General features: G+C 35.0%; 2 protein-coding genes across 6 annotated transcripts; both read left to right on the forward strand.

Annotated features, from left to right (window-relative positions):
* Positions 1-33: 33 nt before the first annotated feature.
* Positions 34-5,302, forward strand: LOC123226033 (probable protein phosphatase 2C 76). 3 transcript variants are annotated; one of them, XM_044650481.1, is made up of 9 exons: positions 34-296; positions 425-706; positions 1,220-1,347; positions 1,923-2,021; positions 2,280-2,438; positions 3,467-3,553; positions 3,849-3,940; positions 4,416-4,490; positions 4,930-5,302. In XM_044650481.1, exons 2-9 carry the CDS (start codon positions 444-446, stop codon positions 5,089-5,091), a joined length of 1,065 nt encoding a protein of 354 aa, XP_044506416.1. In that variant the 5' UTR covers positions 34-296; positions 425-443; the 3' UTR covers positions 5,092-5,302. The 3 variants fall into 3 exon arrangements, with proteins under 3 accessions (XP_044506416.1, XP_044506417.1, XP_044506415.1); XM_044650480.1 differs by having other exon boundaries at positions 35-336; XM_044650482.1 differs by lacking the exon at positions 1,923-2,021 and having other exon boundaries at positions 34-336.
* A 1,789-nt stretch (positions 5,303-7,091) lies between these two features.
* Positions 7,092-13,573, forward strand: LOC123225534. Of its 3 annotated transcripts, none has more exons than XM_044649537.1 (3): positions 7,092-7,293; positions 9,563-10,061; positions 10,967-13,573. In XM_044649537.1, the coding sequence occupies exon 3, from the start codon at positions 11,106-11,108 to the stop codon at positions 13,269-13,271; it is 2,166 nt and encodes a 721-aa protein (XP_044505472.1). In that variant the 5' UTR covers positions 7,092-7,293; positions 9,563-10,061; positions 10,967-11,105; the 3' UTR covers positions 13,272-13,573. The 3 variants fall into 3 exon arrangements, with proteins under 3 accessions (XP_044505472.1, XP_044505471.1, XP_044505470.1); XM_044649536.1 differs by lacking the exon at positions 9,563-10,061 and adding an exon at positions 10,313-10,339; XM_044649535.1 differs by lacking the exon at positions 9,563-10,061.

Here is a 13,573-nt window from a genome sequence, read left to right on the forward strand (position 1 = left end):
GGTCTCAGGCTTAAAAAAGCCAGCTCTCTCGTTTCCTCTTCGCAATCTTACACTTTCATCTATTATCATTCACCACGCACTCTGTTACTGCTCTTCATTATCTCTCTAGGGTTTCCAGATTCTTTCGCAGAGAGAGAAAGCTTCTCAAATAAATCTCATTCCAACTCAAATTGCGTCTTTCATCAGATTCGGATCGTCCATTTATCCGACCAGAACTCAATCGCCTACACCGCCTCCTCTACGCTCATTCCGATTCGATCCATTTCTCGTTCGGACCTCCGATTCCGCAGAGATCCGTAATTCTTTGAATATTCTCTTTACGCATTTTTTAATAAAGTAAGATTTAAATTTTAAACACGTTTGAATTTGTAATCTGACAGCATTTTTGTGACATTTACAGTGCCCTTTTTTCTTGGCATTGCAGGTTTGGTGGTCGATTTTAGATGGTATGCAACGGTTATTTAAGGAGTGTTATTGTAGGAGCTGCGAGAGTAGGAATATTGACGAGAAGGAAAGTGCAAATAAGCCACACTCAGAGGAGTTTGCATGCGTGTGTCCACGTAAATTGCACGTGGAACTGCGGATTTAGAAGGAGCTTAAAGATGATGGTCGATTCATCAGGTGCAGCAGCGAAACGCAGGATGATTGTCGATATATTGCCGGAGAAAGAAGATGAGCGTGGATATGTCAGTGGAGGATGGAAAAGGTGATTAAGTTATTGCATTTGGAAACATTGTGTTGATCGTAAGATTACTGCTTTTCCTATGATTTGCATTGATTAATTGTACATTTTTATTGAATTGCATGTGGATTGAATTCTACTGCTTATTTAATTGACTGGCCATGTGTGTTTGAGATTTTTATGGAATTTTTTTTATGGATATCTTTCTTTGAATTTAACAATTTTTATGGAATTTTTTGAAAGCTTTTTATTTGTTGAAATGGGAAAATTAATTATTGGAGATGGTATTTTTTTAGCATTTGGCTTTAAAAGTGTATACTAATTCAAGTGTTGGTAACATTTTTCGTATAATTGTATTTATATAGAGAGAAATTGGTTTCTTGTGCTCACATTAATTTTTGTGTTGAGGGTTTTACTGTTGAACAAAACCATCCAAAGTTTTGCAATAGTGGTTGTATCTTATGCTATTCATTATAGGTATGTGCTAGATCTATAATCAGGTCTAAACTTACTATTGGTTGCATCTGTGATGGACAGTGAAGATGGAAAACTGAGCTGTGGTTATTCGAGTTTTAGGGGAAAGAGAGCAACAATGGAGGATTTCTTCGACATTAAGACTTCCACAATTGATGGGCAAGCTGTCTGCATGTTCGGAATCTTTGATGGTTAGATTTTCCATGAACATCTCTTGCCTTGGAAAAAGTTATAAAATTATGGGCATTAAAACAGTGTAACATGGATACAGTCACCAAGTGTGAACATGGTCACAAAAGAATATTGAAACTGCTATATGGAACCAGTGTTTCAACCAGTTATTAACATGCACGTGACTGATGGGAAGAGACATGCTTTATTACACGTCTTATCATGTCAGTCTTGAACGTTATGTGTATGGTAATTATGATCCATGACATGATGTCTTATGCATGGAATGAATTTAGGTTTTACAGACGCAAAGTCAGCTGACTCCTGGCATCTGAGCTGAAGCTTGTTGTATGATTCAAATAAGATCCTCTTAGAAAGTTAAACATATTTGCATTATTATAACGCAAATAGGATCCTTGTAATAATGGTACAAGGTCAATGTTTGCTTCTACGTCTTTGAAGGTTTATTTAATATTCAACATTCAAACCTGCCCACATGATCCTCTTATCCTAATGTCTGCGAATGGATAATAAACTGTCCAAAAACAATGTGTATTTTGTGTCTATGTTAGATTGTTCATTGTAACCATTACAGGTCATGGTGGTTCTCGTGCTGCTGAGTATTTGAAGGAACACCTATTTGAGAATCTTATGAAGCATCCACAATTCATGACAGATACTAAATTGGCAATAAGTGCGTACATACTTTCTGATACGGAATATTGTCATAAAGTAATTGATCCATATGATTGTAACATATCCTTTGTTATCAGCATTCAGTGCAGGATCTCAAGTTTCAGATGTTGACTTTCCTCTCTAGGAAGGAATGAAACATCTTTGGCGCTAAGTCTGTCATTTTTGGGTATAGTTTGTGGGGTCCTGCATGGAGTGTTTTCCAGTTTTTTGATAATGATTTGTGTGGTTCCATCCAGTGACGCGGGTGAGCTTGCAGGTGAAACATATAAACAGACTGATGTCGATTTTTTGGAGTCTGAAAGAGATACTTTTCGAGATGATGGTTCTACTGCTTCAACAGCGGTATTGGTTGGTAACCACCTATATGTTGCCAATGTTGGAGATTCAAGGACTGTGCTATCAAAGGCTGGTAAAGGTATTGTTCACATTTATATTTTCTGTGTCTGTTCTATTTGAGGTAAATGATGAGTTCTTAAGGATATTGTGGCAAAGTAGAACATGCTTTATTTCAATGGACTGCCTATTGCAGCTAAAATGGCTGTTTCTGAAATTGCAAATATTAAACAGAGTTGTCATAAAGGATGACGTTGAATATTTGAGCTTATGGAAAATTTATCATATGCTGGTTGATTTATGTGTATATGGTTTTTTAATCTGTTGCATAATGTGATTATGGTCGATATTTGGCATCAATGCAATAATATTGTCGGCTAGAAGTGACTATGCATGTATAAATTTACATGCATTTTCTGGCTAGAAAAGTTAAGGGGGTGTATATATGGATATTTAATAAAATATGAATATTGAAAATCTTGAACAGGTAATATGCTGATAACTAAAATGCTAAGGTCTAAAAGTGTGATTTTATTGCTTAAGGAGCATGGGGTAGCCACAAAATTATGTTAGATAGACTTTTTCTCTCCTAATAGAAAGCATGCTATCTGATATGAATGAGAAGTTTCTTTTCTTTTTTTAGAAGCAACACTGGCTCAGTGTTAACTTATGTACTGCATTTGCTTTGCATTTATGTTTTCAAATTAGTTATACTTTGATAAATACTTAGAAGTTATTTTCATATAAAAGAAATTAAATGTAAGAGATAAAATGAAGTAGTTAATGCACTTATATATGTATCTTTAAACTTATTATGAGTGGAATAAGGTTTACTGTTCATATTTAACATATAATGTATCTTCTTTCATATACAGATAATGATCCTATTCGAGTAGGGCAGCCCACCCAATGTTGTATCTGAAATCTGAGCTGTTGTTTTATGTTGCATTATGTACTTACTTTTCTGGAGGTTCTATTCATTGTTGGTTGTTTTAACCAGTGGATAGGCTCATGATTGTTTTATTTATTTACATTTTTATTGCATATGGAAATGAATATTGAGTATTGTATAGATGTTCTTTAAAGCTTATCTTTTTATTTTTCTTATAGCTATTCCTCTCTCTGAGGATCATAAACCCAACAGAAGTGATGAGCGGAAAAGAATTGAAAATGCTGGTGGTGTTGTAATGTGGGCAGGTAAAATTATTTCCTTTATAATGTTTATTATTGAATTGAGAAGATGCAAAATTGTCTATATCATTGCTGTATTGCAAGCAAAGAGTATATACTGCAACTGATCTGTGGAGTTTAGCAATAATTCACAGCCTACAGTTGCTAAAGTTTGTGCTTATTAACTAAGTTTAGTTGCTTATCACACATTTCTGTTGGTCAGAAAGAGTTTGACCTAAGTCTTAGGGTGAAAATTGGTATGGGATAGAAAACCATGACTGAGTGCCTTGATAGACTGTTGTTCCTTTTATTGTTTTGTCAGGCACTTGGAGAGTTGGAGGTGTTCTAGCTATGTCACGTGCATTTGGTAATCGTATGTTGAAGCAATTTGTTGTTGCTGAACCTGATATCCAGGTAATTGTCAATGTATATATAATGGCCCCTTTAGGTAGTGATAATCAGGGGTTTTTATGGGCTATGTTTCATCTAGTTTGGAGACCAGTGGAAAATTTACATCTTTGTAACTATATCAGAGAGACTTCCCCGATTTGTAGTTTCTCCTTGTTCAAATTACTTGTATTTTAACTCACTAAGATCTCGCTCATTAGCTTCATTTATTAGTCATAATCATGTCACTTTCAGTATTGGAATGTTGACGGTTCAATAAATCTCCATAACTTTTCTGCACTACCTATATGAAATTGCAATTAGAAAACCCTTTTTCATGCTAGCCTGTACATTTTTTGTGGCTCCTAATTTGATATGTATATTTGGGGACCACTATCTATAATGACTATCACTATACATTGTGACTATTGTCAGATATGTTTTTGGCTGGTCATGATTTAGTAGAAATCAATATATGACATGTCTTGCTGTATTTTTACAGGATCAAGAGATAGATGAAGAATTTGACTTGCTTGTGCTTGCAAGTGATGGGCTATGGGATGTAGTGCCCAACGAGGTAAGCCTGCTTTCTCTTTCTATCTCTCTCTAATGCACAGATGCAAGCATATTCACAAGAAAGGCATTTAGACAGATATACAAGATATCATTTCCTGGATCTGAGAATTTGTCTAGAAGACATTATTGAATTATTTTAGTTGTGGACTTGTACTTGTGTTTTGTCTAGAATATATTTAAGTGGATTTATTTGAGGACTGTTGATTATTTTAGACTGTAAAAGGAATAGAATTTCAGGAATTAGTCTATTAGACATTTGCCATGAAAATACATTATAGGGTTGAGTGGCCAGTCAATATGCTTTACTCCTATTCCAGGCGATTATTTTTGTAACTGTGTTTCTTTGTAAGCCAGCCTTTAAAAAAGGTGGTTTTACGGCGAAGTATTTGCAGATTTCCTTTATGTCCACCTGCTTAAGCATTTATGAATTCCATGTTCAGGATGCTATTGCACTTGCCCAAACGGAAGAAAAACCTGCAGCTGCAGCTCAGAAATTAGCAGAGACTGCTTTTGCCCGTGGCAGTGCTGACAATATAACCTGCATCGTGGTGAGATTTTGCCATGGTGGTGATGCAGGTCCAGTTGATCGCCAGCCTGATTAGACATCTTAATTTTATGTTGCATGTGTAGATTTTTATTGAAGCAGCAGTGCAGGTATAAATCTTCGTTCCGAATCTTGCACATGCATGTTGGATGAATGTGCATAGCCAAAAAGAAGGCAATTTATTTATTCTTCATTGTTTTGTTTGTAATTTGCTCTTGTAATGAATACATGAACCATTTTTATGTTCATTCCGTAAATTTCTGCCTGCATAATGTGGCCTTCTGGGTATTATGTTTTAATGAAGACATGATAATACCTCCTTGTTTAGGCAACCGTTAAAATATTAGATGCCAACTGAAATCGAAAGGTGGTGTTGCAGGAAGACCCTTGACCTAAATTAAGGATTGGAGAGAAAATTCAACACACTAAGTCAAGAATTTCAAGGCAAAATAACTGACTTTTGAAAGTCTGGTCAATAATTTTGATGGATGGCGGCCTTATGGGAGAAATGATAACGAGAGATCCTGTACTTCAAAATTTTGACCATAACAACATATTAAAAAAAAAAAAACCAATTACGTTATCAAAAAAACACTTCATGAATTCAATGGTAAGGATTCAGCGACAACCTTCTTCCTCTTTGCAAGTGTTGTTATGGGAGAGCTCATTTTGCTGACAATTTTTCTTCTTGTTCTTTAACAATTTTTCATTTTTCGGTAATTCTACTTTGCTTTTAATTACATTTTATCTCAAGCTGTTTGTTTTAAATTTGAGTCAAGCTAAAATTAATCTTTATCGCTTTTGTCTCAATTCAAATCCAACTCTAGAAAAGAAGTTGGCTAGAGCAAAGATGGTATGGTTCAATTTCACTTTTTCTCTTAAACGGGCATGTGGGTGTGCTCATATTCATCACTTTCACATGAATGACATACTAAATAATATGTGCATACACAAATTTATAACCTTTAATGTGTATGTATAAATTTAGACACATAATGTGTCATCATATGATTGGGTATTATTTTATTTTTAATTATTCAATCAAATGACAATATGTTATTGTTTATGTATAAAATTGTACATAAAAGTTATGTACGTAGTATTACTGTTTTTTCCATAAATAAATTAATGTAACATGAAAATAAATATACAAAGTCACAAGATAAATTTCTTATGGATTTTGTCAAAGAATTTGTCTAGTTTATTTTCAAGTGTGGATAGGATGAATACAAAGCATCAAATGTTGAAATTTCAGATAATTCGTAATAAATATTAAAATATAATTTTATTTTTATTAATTGTATAGGATTGTTATTTCCGTTATAATAAAAATAATTTAATCATATGGTGTTATGTCAGTTAATATAAATTATTTAATAAAAATATTTGTACATCGATTTTATCTAAATATTAAATAATAAAATCACATTTATAAATAATAAATATAAATTTAGATATAAAATGATGACATATACTTATAAATATAAATTTAAGTACAGAATGGTGATATATATGATATAGTTTTATACTCAAGTAAATGCAATTAGATATGCAAATAACTTAAACCAAGAGTTAAAAACTAACCCTAGTTAAAAACCTTGTTACAAAAAGGTGTGTAACCAAACCCATATCTTTTTCTAATTTCTATTTTCTCCATTTTGGTAATTTAATTTAATTTCAATTACAATTTTTTACACTTTAAAAGAGAAAAAAATCTCTCAAACTTCTCATTGTTCTCAGAGCCTTTCACAATATGAGCAAAAAAATATGTCAAAAACTGAGAATAAATAATAATGTACCATCATATTATTATATAATTTTTTAATTAAAAATATAATAATATTTAATCATATATTTATACGATATTATATATACTTAAATTTATAGTTATAATATATGCACATGATTATAATTAATATTTAATGCAATTTGACAAATAAATAACTCAATGTTAGAGTTACAAACTAACCCTAGTTAAGAACCCATTATATAAAGGAGTGTAATCATTAAAAAAATTAAAACATTAACCAGATCCATACTTTATTTATTTTTGTCTTTTTTTTCTATTTTTTGGCAATTTAATTAATGTATTTTCAGTTACAATTTTGTGCCTTTTAAAGTAAAAAAAATAAAAAAGCTCCCTTCAAGTTCTCATTGTTCTCAAGGGCAAGGCCTTTGACAATATTGGGTCACTGTGCCTGGTGATTTGCATATGGTCACAGATTCAAATTTGCTCAAGTTGAAGACTTTCTTTTACTTGGTAGAACCATACCCATTTCTTGTCTCTTTATTATTTTCATATTTTCCTTTTAAAGATCGTGTCTTGTTGTTGGTAGATTGCTTTCTTTTGCTTATCAAAGATTGTAGAATCTAGGGTTTCAGTGACAGAGTTCAAGTTGCGAAATTTGAACGCTACGAGATTGTTTGAATTTTTTTTCCTTTTATCGTTGTGTTTCTGCAATAGATCTATGGTGACCCATGTTGTTTAATTTGCTGTTAATAGGGTTGACAAGTTTGATATTCGATTATTATGATTGGTTTTCTGTTTATGTTGTTCAATGTAGCTCAGCCGCAGATATGATGCTATGCTAGTTTACTAAAGCAAAAATTTGATTTTGATTTGGTAAATTACGTGGGCAGGTTTCTCGGTGGTTTTGTTTATCTTTAAATGAATTCATTTATTGTTTTTTATTTTTTATTTTTTATATCACCTGGAGTTTTTTAAGTGTTTTCTTGTAAATTCTTGTTAAGTCTTGTTGAAGATGAGCAATTTTAAGTAAACTGGATTGTTGTAATGAGTTTCTTTATTCTTCTCTAAGCCCGAACGAGAGAGAGAGAGGAAAAAAAAAAAGAGCGGATATTGAGATTTTATATGGGGGAATGAAAATGAATTTGCTTGGATGTTATTTTTAGTTTAGGGAGATAATGATGTAAGGTTCTACAGTATTATGCCTAAACTTTACAGTGTTAAATATTGGTAAATTAGGTATTTTGGATGTTACTTTTAGTTTGGGGAGATAATGATTTAAGGTATATTACTGTTTCTTTTTTCCCCAGTTTGGAGGGGCAATATCTTACTGTAGAAAGTTTGGTTTAAAGAAGGAAACTGATGCTTCTATCCAAGTGAAATTATGTTGTCTAGTCATTGTAGTGCGATTTTTATTGAAATTTTTAGTGTAGTATAGGCTGGTTGGCTTCTCTAACACCATTTTGTCTGTTTTTCTTTTGAATTTTATTGTCAATGTGGATTTATTCATATTTGTTGTTGGAGTCCACACATGGGGTAGAGGAAGTTAGAGAAGTCAAACAGTTTGAGAATTTAGATGAAACTTCGCCTCTTCTCTAATGTTTTTAATTCACAATTTGGGAACATTTAAGATATGATAAAGCTTCTTCCTATTATCCTATCATAATTGTTTTCTTGTGTCTATATAACTGATATGTACTAGTTATTGCTTCTTAACACCCCAGCCAACCAACGCACACAGAACAATAATTGCTTCTAGAGTTAGAGCAAAATCACAATACCAGAGATTGTAACAATCTCTTGCAGTTGGTAAATGGAAATCTAACAAGGAAATCAAAATGATCACTGACAATTTGAGGAGTCAGGACCTCCTTCACCTAATGGCTGTGCAAACCATTCCTCTAACTAATTTCTCAAGCTTTCATTTCAAGCAATCCACATGGCCTTCGCCAACCATATAGGATCTTCCAAAATCTTATTTAACCTCACAATCTTTATCTTGAACAATTTTTCTAGTATTTGCTCAACGTCCCTTATTGTACACCTTAAATTTGTCTAGCTGGAAAACAGTGACCAGGTTTCCCTCCGTTAGAGCCACCTCAATGCTGCTCCCTCCATACATACTGTCACCGATGACAATTCTTTAGGTCAACAATTTCCTTCACAAAAAAGTACCATTCTGCCTTCAACAACCACCCACATAGATCCTCTCCATTGAATGTTGGAAGTTCTAGTCGTCGTCCTTGCGATTTATGCCGATTTTCCTCCAGACTCAAAATGGTTTCCCTCCTATTCACCCTTTGCTCTACCAATATTTCAATATTAACATCTCTTGTGATCACTCTTGGGTAACCTTCTCAGCTGTGGTTTCTGCCCTTGGTGTACCCTGTTCCACCGACAATGAGGATTTCTCTTTTGAAGCCCTTCCTAGATCTTCTCTTTGAGTGGAAGAACTAATGATATTGCCAACGTAATTCTGTAAGTTCTGTTGATTGGTTGTTATTGTCTCCAATTTCTGCACAACCAAGCTGACATTCTTTGAAAGCTCAATGGCTTCCTTTTTCATTTGGCACCCCTCCGTTATTGTTGTTTCCATTCTCCTTTCAACCATTCCCCAAGGAGCGTTGATACCACTTCTGAGCACGCCAGCCAGCCAACACACAAAGAACAGTATTTGTTTCCAGAATTAGAACAAAATTATAATACCAGATAGTGTAAATACCCACTGCTGTTTTATATATTCACAGAGAATTACAATATGTGCATAACAATTCTCTTGCAGTTGGTAAATGGAAATCTAACAAGGAAATCAGAATGATAACCATAAATTTGAGGAGCCGGATCCCCTTCAGCCAATGGCATGGCTGCCCAAACTATGTTCATAATCCTCTCTGCTCTCCTTTTTTTTTTTTTTTTTTTTTTTTTAAATTTTGGTATCCTTTTTATTCCACCTTTCTAACTAATTTTCCAGGCTTCCATTACAAGCAATCCAGATGGCCGTCCCCTATCATATGGGATTTTCTAAAACCTCACTTAGCCCCACATTCTTATCCTGAACAACTCTTCTAGCAGCAGCTCCACGTCTCCTACTGTACACCTAAAGGGCAGGGGTCCTAACATTGCTTAAGCGTTTGGATTGTCCATATCAAAACACAACATGGCAGTGGTACTCTGTTATTTGTCTGCTGGGGTAAAGCACCTACCAATCACTGATTAGCATGACCAATGACATTGATGAGCTAGTTTGAAATTGTATACAGTACATTAGGGAACCACTATAGGTAAATCCCTTGACTGTCAAGTTGGTTAAACAAAACATGATGGCATGGCAGCTTCAGTTTTCAAATATATGTCGTCTTATATATTTGCTAATCCAATTGATCCTATTTAAGTTTAAATGTTTTGGTTTATTTGTTTTTTCAATTGTATTGTCATTAACTATTGAAGGTTTATTATAATTTATTTTATTTCAAGATTTGTTTCAGAATCTCAATGAATAAATAGTCAATTATATTGTTGTTATCTATTGTAGGTTCAATATCATTCATTTTACATTAAGGTATGTTTCATAATCACGACAAAAATTATGTCTACGTAATTTTTTGTAATGAGCTTATTTTCAATATTTTTGTTGTGTCTACATGTACATAGTATACTAATGATTGGCCACATATTGGTTGGATTGTATGAAGATAAAAAGAGTGGAAATCAACATTGTGTTTCTTGGTACTGAATACTAACTTCGAAATTAGAGTTAATTATGTAGAAGGGATAAAATTAGTGTCCGTGCAAAATTTATTTGCTTGATGTCATGGTTCATTGCATGCATTAGAATGTACTCTGTGTAAATGATTGAGCCATCAGTGGCCTTGATTAGGTTAATTGCCTGAGAGTTAAATTTTTCCTGTTTGCTCAGAAGGAAACTAAGGAAAACTTAGGTGGGATTGAAGGGTAAGAATCCGGTGTCAGAAATCCATACCAAGAATTTTTATCAATTTCAAGTCTTAATGTAGTATTTTTTGGGTCAAATATGGAAACATTCTAATGAAAAATATTTTATTTGGGGAAGATAAAATATTTGTTCCAGTTTTAGTAACAGAATAAGTTATATTTTATTACCTTTGCTGATGTTTTTCTGTAGAATTAGTTCATAGATGTCTTTTGACTCCTGTCCCATTTGTTTCAGGTATTAAACTATCAAAGCTACTGACTCATTGTTCAGATTTGTGAAAGAGCATTGGGCCAGATAATCAGACTGTTGAAGTTTTGCTAATATTTTAATATCAGGGTGACTGACAAGCATTTTACAGACACTGAGGGGGGTTATGGATTGTAATAAAGATGAGGCAGTCAGGGCTAAGGAAATTGCTGAGAGGAAGGTTACTGAAAGGGATTATGCTGGTGCCATGAAATTTGCTTCGAAGGCTCAGTCTTTATATCCTGGGCTTGAGGGAATCTCTCAACTGTTGACAATAATCGATGTGTATGTCTCTGCAGAGAAAAGAATTAATGGGGAAGCAGATTGGTATGCCATACTTGGTACCAATCCTCGGGTTGATGATGAAACAGTGAGGAAACAATACCGGAAGCTGGCTCTGGCACTTCATCCTGACAAAAACAAGGCTACTGGTGCAGATGGTGCATTTAAGTTGGTTTCGGAGGCCTGGAGCTTCTTGTCTGATAAGTCTAAGAGAGTAGCTTATAATGAGAAGTTGTATTCAAGAGTCAGGTCAAAACCTCAGTCCAAGATCAATGTTCCATTTTCATCAACTAGTGCAAATGGCTTTCATACTTCTACAAGTAATACATCTTCAAATGCCAGGACTCAGAACAATGCTACCCGAGTGGGCCCAACATCGGCTCCTACTTCTAATCAAAAGCCTGGTACATTTTGGACTATTTGCAACAAATGCAAAACTCAGTATGAGTATCTGAGGATTTATCTGAATCACAACCTCCTTTGCCCCAACTGTCGTGAGCCTTTTCTGGCTATAGAGAGGCCTCCTCCTCCAAATGCTTTCAAGTCCTCTAATTTGTCTTCTGGCCAGCAGCATCAGAATTCTAGACATCATAATGCAAGCAGTAATAATACTGGGGCTTTCACTGGCCCTAGTTCATCTAACAACACAAACCGCCAGCGGGGTTCTTTCTCTAGAGTGGCTGATGGTAATAGCAAGGTTGCCTCAACTTCTACTGCCACTCAGCAGGTGCATGAGCAATTGAAGAGAGAGAGTAATGAAGCATGGGCGGCGATCTCAAAAAAGAGAAGGATGAATGATTATTGCATGAATGGGTATGTTGGTAACATGGCAAATCAGATGGCCATGGGGAAAGTAGTTGGTTTGGGAAATGTATATGAATCTAGAAGGGGCAGTTCTGAAGTTGAACGAACCTATGGTTTTTCTGGTACTAATAACAAGTACAACAGGGAGAGAGAACTATCATTATTAGAGACTCGTAACATGTTGGTGAACAAGGCACAGGGTGATATTCGTAAGAAACTTCAGGAGTGGAGCTCAGTAAATGCCAAGAGTGCTAACAAAGAAGAGAAGGGGAAAGAACAGGAAAATAGGAAGCAGAAAAGTGTGGCTAATGGTGAAATGGATGATACCATTAATGGCTCCAACAAAAAATACCAAAACAAGGAGTCTCTTCCCAGCTCTTCTGGTGATGATTCAGATAAAGATACCCCTGCGTTGTCGATAAATGTTCCAGATTCTGATTTTCACAATTTTGACTTGGATAGAAATGAAAATTCCTTTGGAGATGACCAGGTCTGGGCTGCATATGATGATGATGATGGGATGCCTCGCTTTTATGCTCGAATACACAAGGTGATATCTTTGAAGCCATTTAGGATGCGGATCAGTTGGCTTAATTCAAGAAGCAACAGTGAATTGGGCCCTATGAGTTGGATAGATTCTGGTTTTGCCAAAACTTGTGGAGATTTCCGATCTGGTAAGCATGAAATTAGTGAAACGTTAAATTCTTTCTCCCACAACATTAAGTGGACAAAAGGTACTCGTGGGATCATTCGCATATTTCCTAGTAAAGGTGATGTCTGGGCTCTTTATAGTAACTGGTCTCCTGACTGGAACGAGGAAACGCCTGATGAAGTGATACACAAATACGACATGGTGGAGGTGCTTGATGACTATAATGAGGAACAAGGTGTGTCAGTTAGACCACTAGTTAAACTTGCCACTTTCAAGTCAGTGTATCAAAAGAACATGGATCCCAAGTCTGTCTGGAGAATCCCAAAAGAAGAGATGTTTCGCTTCTCTCACCAAGTTCCAGGTCACTTGCTTACCGGCCAGGAAGCTCAAAATGCTCCCACGGGAAGTTGGGAGTTAGACCCAGCAGCTATTCCTGTGGAACTCCTTCAGGTAAGTACAGACGGTAACGATTCACCATTGGTAGAGAATGATGGGGAAGTCGAGGAAGAGACCTTGCAGAGGGACCCAAAAGCTGAGGTAGATGACAAGAGATAGCGGGCTTGCAGCTGCCCTGACCTGATAGCAGAGGCACAGCTGACATGGTAGGTGATGCGGAAACAGCTAAAAAATTATAGTGGATACTGCTGAAGATACTTGAAATTAGGTGAGTTTTTTTTACCCTTTTTTGTTTAAGCCTCAGCCAAACTGTAGAAATTGGTTCTTGTGCCATAACTGTATCCAGAGATACAGATTTTTTTGTTCTTGTTGTTTCTCCATATCTGGGGACAGTTAAAAAGGTTGTTATAGGAACTCATGCATGACAATACCCAAAGTTAAACATTATTTTCTTCTTGAAA

This window comes from Mangifera indica, chromosome 9 (genome assembly GCF_011075055.1).
Source record: "Mangifera indica cultivar Alphonso chromosome 9, CATAS_Mindica_2.1, whole genome shotgun sequence".
Classification (NCBI taxonomy): Eukaryota; Viridiplantae; Streptophyta; class Magnoliopsida; order Sapindales; family Anacardiaceae; genus Mangifera; species Mangifera indica.